The 12,786-nt window shown below is 36.2% G+C and overlaps 1 protein-coding gene across 13 annotated transcripts in view; it reads left to right on the top strand.

Moving 5' to 3' along the window:
• The window catches only part of LOC148310996 (uncharacterized), a 154,297-nt gene extending 144,263 nt beyond the window's left edge, over positions 1–10,034 (top strand). For all 13 annotated transcript variants that reach the window (XM_088257506.1, XM_088257504.1, XM_088257501.1 and 10 more), the window contains 4 exons: positions 1,586–1,851; positions 3,365–3,535; positions 4,692–4,844; positions 5,560–10,034. In XM_088257506.1, coding sequence (XP_088113632.1) covers positions 1,586–1,851; positions 3,365–3,535; positions 4,692–4,844; positions 5,560–5,749 — 780 coding nt within the window. In that variant the 3' untranslated portion in view covers positions 5,750–10,034. The remainder of the gene's footprint in view (positions 1–1,585; positions 1,852–3,364; positions 3,536–4,691; positions 4,845–5,559) is intronic.
• The last annotated feature ends 2,752 nt before the right edge of the window (positions 10,035–12,786 follow it).

Below are 12,786 nucleotides of genomic sequence, written 5' to 3'. Positions count from 1 at the left end.
CATTTATTTGTTTTTCTACTTTTATATATATTCATGTAATTTTCAGCTTTACATTTTTCTTAACTAACCCTTCATTAACAAATAATATAACATTACAGACTACCGGTTTTGGTATAAGCATTTCCCCTTAGGTCAATTATATACGTGAAATAGAGTTTTTAAGCGGTACTGCACAAAGTAAATTATGAACGATAAGGAGATTGTTATATCACCACATACCACAATGTTAATAATGCTTTTAAAATACAAAATATTTTCCTGGGTACACTTTTTATTCTAAATCTATTATATGTGCATTCAATACTGTATTTAAAATGTAAATTAAGTTTGAGAGTTGTGGTCTTGGGATGGTTAACATACGGTGTTTAATAATAATAATGTTGAATGCATCGAAACACATGTCACAATACATTTTACGAAGTAGTGGGAAATACTAAGTAAAATAAATCAGATAGATATTATTACAAAGTGACTGCCGAATCAATCAGAGTCGAGCAGCAGACTGCCGGAGTATAATAGGGTCGGGGTCGATGAACAAAACTGCCCAACAAAATGTGGTAACATACGGTGTTTGATTATGATATTGAATATATCGAAACACATGTCACAATAGATTTTATAAAGTGGTGGTATTTACCAAGTAAAATAAATCAGATAGATATTACCATACAATGACTGCCGAATCAATCAATGAGACAAATTATAACATTGCCAAGTTGAACACTTAATGCACAATCTTTCAGCTTTTCCATTTTATTAACGCAATGCTGTCTGGCGGTTTTTTTATAAACCCTGACCCTAATTATACTCGGATAGTATGTTAGTATACTAATCACAAGTAATCGCAAACCCAGTTCCCATTTGTATAATGTTTTTTGGTATCTTTTGCGCTCTACCAAAAGTAAGCAAATAGAACGCTTATAAGCATCTCCCGCTCTCTAATAACAGAATGTAAAAGTCACTTTAAGCATTTCCCGCAAACAATGTGTTAACATGAATGAATGAACGATTCGATATATAATATTATAAGGTGTCACAAAAGAGTCAAATTTCATATTTTTCTATTAACACACTTCAGACAAGAAAGGTATTTCTACCCGTTCAGTCGATTGATGCTTAAGGACGGGAAGTGTATTTTTACCTTCCGCGCCAGCAAGTTCAAAGTCGTAAAAGAAGGATTTATTTAACCTTTCCAGGAGTATGGTTGTATATATACGACAAATACAAAACATGATTTATGACATGATTTATATCAAAACATGATTTATGTCAAAATTGCCAATGTTGCGATAAATCATGTTTACTTGTGTAAATGTTTTTTTTTTATTCAAGAAAATATGTTGCTTATAGCATCGACTATGGTATAAATTATAAAGAGTAAAAAAATATTTAAAAAAAAAACTCAGTCCTGGATAGGTTAATGTTTTTATATGAATATTATGTACCAATCGCTTTGTTAAGGTCTCAACTACACAATTATCAAATCCTGTTGCCAGTGGTCCGCAGGTGTAAAAAACACCCTTCTGCAATGCGTTAAGCTAAAATATTTTATAATAAGTCAATTTAATTTTCCGTCAAATTCTAGTCGGCCTCGTCCGGGGAATGGACCGAGGAGCGCAACGGCGGCAAGTTCCGCCGGCTGCAGCGGCGCTGGGAGATGCTGAGCGGGCAGGAGGGCGTGCCCGGGTCGCCCGTGCCCCCGGCGGCCTCCGGCGGGGGCACGCCGGGCTCCGCGGGCTCCACGCCCGGCTCGGCGGGCTCCGGCGGCTCCGCGCGCTCGCGCATCCCCCGCCCCGTCACCTCGCCCGTGCGGCCCGCCAGCGCCTCCAACACCGTGTCGCCGGTCAAGAGGTATTTTGGTTTCTACCTGTTCTGTATTATTATCAATATCAATATTTTAACATAACTAACAAGTGTGTGAGTAACAACACCACAAGATAAAATTAAAATGTAACGTTGTTTTAAAATCACTATAAATATTTAATTATAACTTAATTATAATGTCTACCAGTTTCGAAGCTAACCGGTAGACATTATAATTAAATATTTATAGTGATTTCAAAACAATGTTACATTTTAATTATAAAATGGAAAATCACAAAGTTAGTGCTTCAAATATAAATTATAAACACCAAGATAATTCGCAATTCAATTAAATTTCAATTCAATTTATTTATTTCCATTAATATATACATTACAAACTATAATTTTTTTTAATCGTATACATTAAAAATACATTTAAATACAATATATGCAAGAACTATTGGTAAAGGTGTAGAAGAATCCCGCTTTGGAAAACTCCCTCAGACACATGGAACAGATCAATATCTAATAAAATATTGTTCAACATAGCGGTAGCTCTTCCTACAGGCATAACCATCAGCAGGTTGGTCCTGTGTATAGAAATGTGAAACAATCTATGTCGACGCTGTCTTAAGTAACTATCGGGAACATACAGACCAATGTTCCGGATAATTTCAGGATTATCGATCATACCGCGCAACAATCGATAAAAATGCGTAATCAAATACACATTCCTTCAACAGACTATAAAAAATAAAATAAAACTTGTCAGGAGTTTGGTCCACTCCATTTTTCTCTATGCTGCTGAAACATCGACCATAAAAGCAGCAGAAAGGAGAAAGATTCACTCTTTGAAAATGTGGTGTTGGAGGCGCATGCTCCAAATTCTATGGAGAGCTAAACGCACTAACCATTCGTCAAGAATTACACTTGACTTGAATTACGGCTTGACTCTGGACAATGTCTGTGCAAAATGGATTCAACAGTTCTTTGGACATGTTGCATTTGGCAATGAGGATAACCTGGAACGACCGGTTGTGATCGATAGCCTGGAGGGGAAAAGAGGGAGAAGAAGATCCCCACACGATGGGCCGATCAAGTTAAGGCAGCAGCAGGCACCTCGGTGGTTGGAGCGCTACGTGCAGCACAGTCAAGGGATAACTGCAGAAGAGTCATTGCTTCGACAAGAATCAGCCAGTCTGCTGCCTCTGGGATTGCCTTATTGATATTCCGAAGGTCACCACCAAACCCTCCAAGTCGGCAGTCCTGCACTATGTGTCTTATGGTCTGCTCAGCTCCATACTCACAATCAGGGTTGTCCCTTTTCCCCCACTACCAGAGCACGCACAGCAGACATTTAGTAGCTGCATTACGTTAATTTTTTATTCGGATAAAAAATAAAGCTAACGCAGCTACCATCGCCATGATGTAGACTCGCCACCGCTCTAGCCTTTATTGTGATCATTCGTTCTGGTATTTTGTGTTGTGAGCTCATCAAGATCGCCTTAGCAACTGTTAGTAAACTTTGCCCGATAGAAACATAAATATTTATTTTCTTAAGATCAATCCCGGTGCCGGTGAGTATGGCCAAGAAAGCGGTGACACCTCCGACTGGCGGATCAGCCAATCAGAAGAACCCTCTGCCCCCACTCCCCCACGCCACCTCCGCTCCGACCAGAGCGCCCAATGCACCAGCAGGAGCCATCAAGAAGACAACCACCAATACCAACAGGTACAATAAGAATAGTAGCTGTGTGTAATGTCGCATGATCAAATCTGATTTCTGCAAATTGTGTACTAAGTATGTAACCAAAATGGCTACCAGTCTTTGCCATATACATATTTTGTAACTTTTTCATATCGCTCACTCCTTTCAAGAACGTCATAAACCAAAAATTGTCAATTTTCAGTTTTGCATGTTTTCGGAATGCCCAGAAAATGTACCATATCCCAGCAAAAGAAGGATATTTTAAACTTAATATTTACCCGCTATAGGGCAGAAAGTGTTGTTTTTGCATTTTGAAGAAAAGTTAATGTTTATTTATTATTTTTTTTAAATACTAAATATTTTTCAAATGTAGAAAAAACCTACAGGTTTTACCTAAAAAGATCTGTTGCACAGTAAAAAGTTCAATAAGTGGCTTGATATTTATTTTTAATACATTGTATTATATTTTTAAACTTTAAAAACGTTCTCCTGAAAAATCTTTTTTTTTTATTTTTGACGTTCTTGAAAGGAGTGAGCGATATATCAATCGTATTAATGCGCTATATTTATAGATTTGGCGTTTAATTTGTAGAACTCCATTTTAATTTATGTAATTAATGTATCAAACACTGATTTTTTGAGTGTACTAAGTTAAATATATTATTGTTACAAAATACATAAAATTCAATTTTGTGACAAGTGTTTCGCCTAGTTACGGCATTTTCAAACAAATGTGAAGATTAAATGCACTGAGTGATAGCTATATAAGGACCATCTCAACATAGATGAAAAAGAATATGGAAGTCTGAGCATTTACAGGGCTTAGGACTGTCTTAAGATTGGTTAAGTGACACACTTCAGTAACATTCACCAATTCTACCCATGATTGACAACCGGACTTCTCAAATTTTTTAAACTTCTAGACATATTGATCAAACTTGTAACACAGTATGCACAAGCTCACAATAGCCATCTATGGTGGGGTGAGGAAAGCTTGAAGTGAAATTTATTTTTAACTGGTTGTAACAAAATTGGTACCCACTTTCCCTAAACATATATACTACTAATAATGCAATATCGCTAACATACTAAAATGTTTTTTAAAATGTGTACAGTTTTGTGTGTGACTATTAGATGAGCAACTAACTAAATGCACTAAATACGTATGTTTTGTTTCCAGAGTTAGCCGAGTGGAGGGGTGCTTTAGCGGGGGCCCCCCCGCCCCGCGCCCCTCCTCGCTCCCCTACCGGCGCGCCCCCCCGCCCTCCCCCTCGCCCGCCGGCCGCGTGGCCACCCGCAGAGCCGTCTCCTCCGGCCGACAGCAGCCCACCAAGTGAGATCAATTCTTCGCAACATTTTGAGTGTGTCCAAATAGTTTTCATGCGTTTCTCAGTATGTAAAAATGATGATCTTCCGTGCATCCAAATAAAAGGGTCTATGCTAAATGAAAGCTTTCTCAATCCAACATAGATGGCTGTTGGGTACTCATATGTGTCATGAGATTATGATAAATCTAAAAAAGAGTGTCAATCATGAGTGGAATGATGAATTTTGCATGTGTGTAAAGAGATCACTTATCCAGCCATAAGACAGGTCTGTAAATACCCAGACTTATATTCTTCTTCGTTTTTATTAAGATGTAATTTTTTTTAACTTGATAAAAGTTGTTGGGTATTATATCCAAAATAAAACAAGGTTTGTTGGATTGAATTCTACATTTATTTATGTATACGTTAATACATGACGCGTTTCGTCTTCTTAGGACATTATCAAACACTGACTAAAAATATTTACAAAATGTCCTTATATACTAACAATAATTGCTATTATTAGGTCTAGGAGTACATATAATGGTGGGTATTACCCACCGAAATACCCAGAAGAATTCAATCCAACAAACCTTGTTTTATTTCGGATATATTACCCAACAATTCAATATGGAATTCTACCAACTGCCTGCAGTTACAATAAATTGATGAAAGGTATTCTCTTTTGCCTCCTTCTGTCCCTGTGAATTTGCATCGGTTAACGTGAAAAGTCGTCCGCAGGATGGTCCGCACGCTCTGGCACCGCCTGCCCTCGGACTCGGGGCACCTGGCCTTCAACGAGGGCGAGCGCCTGCGCCTCGTGCTGGAGGTGGACCAGCAGTGGCTGCTGTGCTGCCGCGGCCAGCAGAAGGGGCTCGTCCCGCGCAGCGCCGTCCTGCCCGTGCCCGACACGGCCCTCCAGCGCTTCTAGCGGACCTAACCTCGCCCGACCGAACTGGAACGGCCGAGACACAACCTGACCTGACCTTCCTCGGATTAATGCCATGATCTAGCCGAGAACTCATACGTGGGGACTACCGGAACATTTCGTCGTAACGTAACTTTGGCAATTAGCATCCGACTTAGGATGGAATACTCGGAATGAGCTTGGCTCGCTGTACTGACTGTAGGAATGCTCGCATCGTAACGTGTTACGTTAAGATGTGAGCATTTGTCTAAACAAATTAAATGACTCGTGCCATGTTCTATATATCTTCTTGCGAAGGATGTGTTAGACACACGGTATAATGACCCGATAAATGCCTTTTTCTTATCTATTGCCTATACAATGCATCAACTAACACTTGTTGAATTAGCATCCGACTTAGGATGGAATACTCGGAATGAGCTTGGCTCGCTGTACTGACTGTAGGAATGCTCGCATCGTAACGTGTTACGTTAAGATGTGAGCATTTGTCTAAACAAATTAAATGACTCGTGCCATGTTCTATATATCTTCTTGCGAAGGATGTGTTAGACACACGGTATAATGACCCGATAAATGCCTTTTTCTTATCTATTGCCTATACAATGCATCAACTAACACTTGTTGAATTAGCATCCGACTTAGGATGGAATACTCGGAATGAGCTTGGCTCGCTGTACTGACTGTAGGAATGCTCGCATCGTAACGTGTTACGTTAAGATGTGAGCATTTGTCTAAACAAATTAAATGACTCGTGCCATGTTCTATATATCTTCTTGCGAAGGATGTGTTAGACACACGGTATAATGACCCGATAAATGCCTTTTTCTTATCTATTGCCTATACAATGCATCAACTAACACTTGTTGAATTAGCATCCGACTTAGGATGGAATACTCGGAATGAGCTTGGCTCGCTGTACTGACTGTAGGAATGCTCGCATCGTAACGTGTTACGTTAAGATGTGAGCATTTGTCTAAACAAATTAAATGACTCGTGCCATGTTCTATATATCTTCTTGCGAAGGATGTGTTAGACACACGGTATAATGACCCGATAAATGCCTTTTTCTTATCTATTGCCTATACAATGCATCAACTAACACTTGTTGAATTAGCATCCGACTTAGGATGGAATACTCGGAATGAGCTTGGCTCGCTGTACTGACTGTAGGAATGCTCGCATCGTAACGTGTTACGTTAAGATGTGAGCATTTGTCTAAACAAATTAAATGACTCGTGCCATGTTCTATATATCTTCTTGCGAAGGATGTGTTAGACACACGGTATAATGACCCGATAAATGCCTTTTTCTTATCTATTGCCTATACAATGCATCAACTAACACTTGTTGAATTAGCATCCGACTTAGGATGGAATACTCGGAATGAGCTTGGCTCGCTGTACTGACTGTAGGAATGCTCGCATCGTAACGTGTTACGTTAAGATGTGAGCATTTGTCTAAACAAATTAAATGACTCGTGCCATGTTCTATATATCTTCTTGCGAAGGATGTGTTAGACACACGGTATAATGACCCGATAAATGCCTTTTTCTTATCTATTGCCTATACAATGCATCAACTAACACTTGTTGAATTAGCATCCGACTTAGGATGGAATACTCGGAATGAGCTTGGCTCGCTGTACTGACTGTAGGAATGCTCGCATCGTAACGTGTTACGTTAAGATGTGAGCATTTGTCTAAACAAATTAAATGACTCGTGCCATGTTCTATATATCTTCTTGCGAAGGATGTGTTAGACACACGGTATAATGACCCGATAAATGCCTTTTTCTTATCTATTGCCTATACAATGCATCAACTAACACTTGTTGAATTAGCATCCGACTTAGGATGGAATACTCGGAATGAGCTTGGCTCGCTGTACTGACTGTAGGAATGCTCGCATCGTAACGTGTTACGTTAAGATGTGAGCATTTGTCTAAACAAATTAAATGACTCGTGCCATGTTCTATATATCTTCTTGCGAAGGATGTGTTAGACACACGGTATAATGACCCGATAAATGCCTTTTTCTTATCTATTGCCTATACAATGCATCAACTAACACTTGTTGAATTTCGTTCTTTACAATGTGAGATAGCCTAACCTTATGTTATGTAGCTATTTATTTGGTAAACTTTTGAATACAAAATATAATTTTGCTCAGTTTCAAAATTAAAGTAAAAATATTTGTCACTTTTTTAAAGATCTATTTGCCAATTTCAGCATGAAAATTCTCAATTTTTTAAAATATGTTTCGCTCGTAAATTTGATTTGCAAATACAATATGCCTCGCATGTTTTGAATAATTCCCAAACTTCCTCGGAACGAATCCATCATATGAAGGTTTGGTCGGTCCGCACTAAGTGAAATCAGTGTACAAAGAAAAAGTGATTCTTGAAAAATAATAAATAATAAAAATAACGACAAAGTGTCTAAGAAAAGTGGGTGCAACTGACACCGAGTGAGGAAATCTTACTTCGTATTGTGATTATTGAAAATAATATTACGTTTGAAAGACAAATTTAGTAGATGTTTTTTTTTGTTACTCATTATATTGTATTATTGTACGCTGTGTTTTAAAGTTCTTAGTATATTATTACGAAGCTGCGAGCTTTATTTAAAATCGCTTGGATGTGTTACTTTTTCATATTTAAAGAATGATATTTTGTAATTTCCGATATGTATTGTATATAATATCATATTTAAGGTATGTATTTTAATTGGATGCAGAAAATAAAGTGCACAATGTAACCGTGTCGTCCGCTGTCCGCCATCGAGGAATACAGTCATGTCTTAACTCTAATAGGGTGGTGGGGAGCTCGCTCTAACACGCTTCTTGTACCATTGCGATTAGTTGCGGACGGCAGTCGGTCGTGCCAGACTATCTGGCGCTAGTCACTCACTAGTAGCGGTGATTGGTAACCTTATTGTTGAAAATGTAGTTAAGGAATGCATTTATTATTACGTGTGATGATCACCACACATCTGAATCTTGCCATGTTGGCACGTCACCATGACGCCATGACGCGTGTCCAACGGTGGTAAATGTTGATTAGTCTAGCCGTAGTCATAGTTCGTATAATGAAATTTAACGCTAAGTACGCTCTGAATGTTAACCAAGGTGAGACGGGATGGATAAAACACTTAACAAGCTTTTATGGTCCATTTGATGGGGTTATTATCATATAATTTTTTTTAGCGAATACTTACTAAACTGTGAGTATGATTATTTTATAAACTATGTAAAAATGGAGAAGTTACGAAGAATTATAGTTTCGATGTTTGATTTGCCGCTTAACAGCGGTTTTTGATCTTAGAGGCGCGGACTATTCCCAGGGGAGGCGCCAATTTTTTTTAAATAAAAAAATGATAATTCACGTACGATAATATCTACAAATAAATAAAACTTCATATACAAAATGTTATAGCCTAACCGTATATGTTATAGCATAAGATTGTTATAACATATTCTGTTAATTGATTACGTTCAGTTTTTATTTTATTTTTATTTCTTAAAGGAGGCATAGTGCCATAAAGGTTGGAAACTACTGTCTTAAATGGAAATCAATTGGGTATCATTGCAATTGGTACTTTCCCTAACAAATGTTGGCAGTTTTGTATTATATAATATATATATATATATAAATTATTGCTAGAGATATACATAATATCATATTGAACATTTTGCAGTCACAAAATACTCTCTTTACGATAACCCGCAAAAACACGTTACCACTAAAATAATTTTTATCTAAAAAGAAAAACACCTTCAAAATATTGACTACTACCTAATTATCTCCGTTATCTACCTAATAATGAATTTTTAAAATACATATTCACTCGCACATTATGCCGCATAATGTTTCTCGTATAAAATTATTTTATTTTTGCTGTCATATATATTTATATATGTATTTTTATACTTTTCATACATAAGTGTGCGTAGGTGTGAATGGGAACTAAAGGCCACACGAGTCACTCCTTTCAATTAGCTCGCGGGAACGTTACCGGCTTAAATAAATATACTAGAGTATTGTAACTAACGGTAACACTATTGGAAAGTCAACAAACACCTTGTCTAATAAAGATATATCCCGCTTCTTAGAACTAGATTAGTACGCCCAAATATATATAATATCTTAGCTTATTAGTGAATCCCTAGGCGTTGAGAATAGATCTCCTTGATATCGAGAAAGTATTAGTTCAATAGGTAATTATAAAATACATATTTATCACTTTCCAACGCCTCGTATATATGTATATATATATATATATATATATATATATATATATATATATATATATATATATATATATATATATATATATATATATATATATATATATATATATATATATATATATATATATATATATATATATACATTTATTTTATACAAATTTATCAGAAAATTTAATTGATTATAAGTGCTGGAGAATGAAATTGTACCATCGCAAAGTGTAATAAATTTGAGCAGTATAATTTTAAAGTGAAGGTTTTCACTTACCTAATTCATAATGGCGGTTGGATAGATGAGAATAATTTTTGCAATGTATCCTCTGTCTTAAAATCTCTTTTCAATACGCATCTACCATTTTTCAGTCAAATATTTTTGTTTGGGGATTAAATACTCGTTTAGTTTTGTAAGTTCATGTGATATTTAGAATGAGTATTTGAAGTTACTTATGTGGAGCGTTTACTTTGTATGATTTAGGGAATATTATTGTGTATTTTGCTATGACGCTTCTATGTTTAGTAATCTTGTGTGTACATACGATGCTTTTTTATATCTCCGACACAGCACGGTACTTCCGACAGGTAATAATTTGGTTGTGGGAAATGCACTAACTTCTATCAAACGACTACATGTTTTCCTCTATCACTACCAAAATGATTTTATTCCAAATGACACTATAATTCTCATTATAATTATCAAGAAAAAATGCTTTTTAAATAACTCTATTATAAAATCACTTTGTCTTATAACTTAATTATAAAGTCGACCAGTTTCAAAGCAAACAGCTTTTTGCTCGATACTAATTAATACTTGAGTAAGAAGCTGCTTATAACCGGTTGACATTATAATTAAGTTATAATAAAATATATGGCGATTTTATAACAGTTATTTATACAAATTATTTTTTTAGTTATAAAATTAATAATCACTAAGCTAGTGCTTCAAATATTAATTGAAAAAATGAAATATGCGTTAACTTAACGCGACGAACAATTTCTTTTCATCAATTTTTGTTGTTAGTTTAATGGAATAAATTCACTCGGGACCAGTTACCTCATATCGTAAAATTCTCACTCTTGGTCTCAACTCTTTTTGTTTTTCTTTTTATTTTGATGATTTTCAAGTTTTCAAAACTTAGCAGAAATATTGCAATATTGGTTGAATATTCCACAATATTTCTGTTTTATTTTCACACTTGTAGAGCTAGTGTGGGTCGGGTATATGTAATGAAAAGATACCTTTCAGATGCCAGCCAAATGCTCCCTCAAATCGCTACCGTAGCCTCGGCGCTATGGAATCCTCGATTATTGTTTAAAAGTGCAATGTCTCCGTTACATTTCTTCACTCTAACCGCACGCTGCATGAGAACACGACCATTTCTCCCTCCATAGAAGCATTGCACCGCGGTACCTCGACAGTATTACACATTACCTGTATATAACATGTTTTAGACTCGGTTTGCACTGCCATATATTGCGCACTTTTTTGCAGGAAATATCTCAAGGGGTATTATTTACATGGTGAACTGTAATCATCATGGGTGCCGTGGACATTGTAAAAATCATTTTTATCAATCCAGAAATTGTCAGTGAATGACACAAAACACCAAGGGAGTATATAAGCTAATAAAAGTCTTACAATGGAGTAAAAATATTTATTTCAGTGTATTTTTTAAATGGGAAATTGGGATGATTTTAATTGTCTAATTGAACGATTCATTTGTCTTGATATGTACAATGATATTAAATCGAAAGGTACACAGTTCGCTATGTGAGTATTCTTATTTTTCCTGTAAAAAAATGTGACAGGATAAGTTGTGTGAACCTAGTCACACATTATTAATTGCATGATGCGTGTTGGCCTTTCCAGATGTCCTTCCCCTGTACAGGTACACATTTCACCAAGGTGTTTGGTAACAACGGCGGATTATTAACCTGTGATTCACATGTAACAGCATGCGCCTATCCTTCGAGACCTCTCATTTACAAATCATTGTTGTACTGAACACCATTCAAACAAATATGAATCACCGAGAATACGAGAACCTTTTCTGTCGTTTGAAAGCCAATTTGGCTGGCATTGAATCAATTCAAAATACATACCTTATCCTTACTTTCTCCGACGCATTTCACCACAAATTGTTTACCTTGAATCTTGGCATTTCTTTCATATTTACTGTGTGTTGTATTTTATTACGAGATATATACGAACAATGCTATTGTACAGATTATCATAATAATAATTAGGCGGCAATGCTTATGTGACGTTATCGTTCTGTATATTCACGCTGCTTGTATGTCCAAACTCACTTGTAGGTCTTTTCAATCTCTACGTTTATTCGGAGATGCTGCTTCAACCTTCATTATGTCGCACAGTCATCTTTGATGCCGAAAACGGGATCAAACTACAGATAGTACTCGGATGCATCATAATATAGACACGGTGACATAAAAATAAATCAATCTACAAAATGTTAATTTTTATCAGGTGACAAAAAACTCAATTTTATACACTTTTTACTATGTAAATGAATATGTAATATGTTTTAGATAACAGGGCTATTTTGGTTTTAATATTGCGCAAGACAGGATCTGCTAAAATTGTATTATTTGTAGGTGTATAGGTGTGTACCTATATACCTAACTTTACATAGTTTAACTTGAGTGAAAATCATGCGTGTTCTGTTTAGATCCATGACTCATAAACTCATAAAACCAAACCCACAACAATTTTGACCATTCATCATCTACAATAGATGATTTGATAGTTGTCTGCGTATTATATGTAATAAGGACCT

This window comes from Brachycentrus maculatus, unplaced genomic scaffold, assembly GCF_059751285.1.
Source record: "Brachycentrus maculatus isolate JH-2025_06_01 unplaced genomic scaffold, ASM5975128v1 h1tg000081l, whole genome shotgun sequence".
Classification (NCBI taxonomy): Eukaryota; Metazoa; Arthropoda; class Insecta; order Trichoptera; family Brachycentridae; genus Brachycentrus; species Brachycentrus maculatus.
Note: the sequence above shows the minus strand (reverse complement) of the source record. Positions and strands in the feature narration are given on the sequence as shown.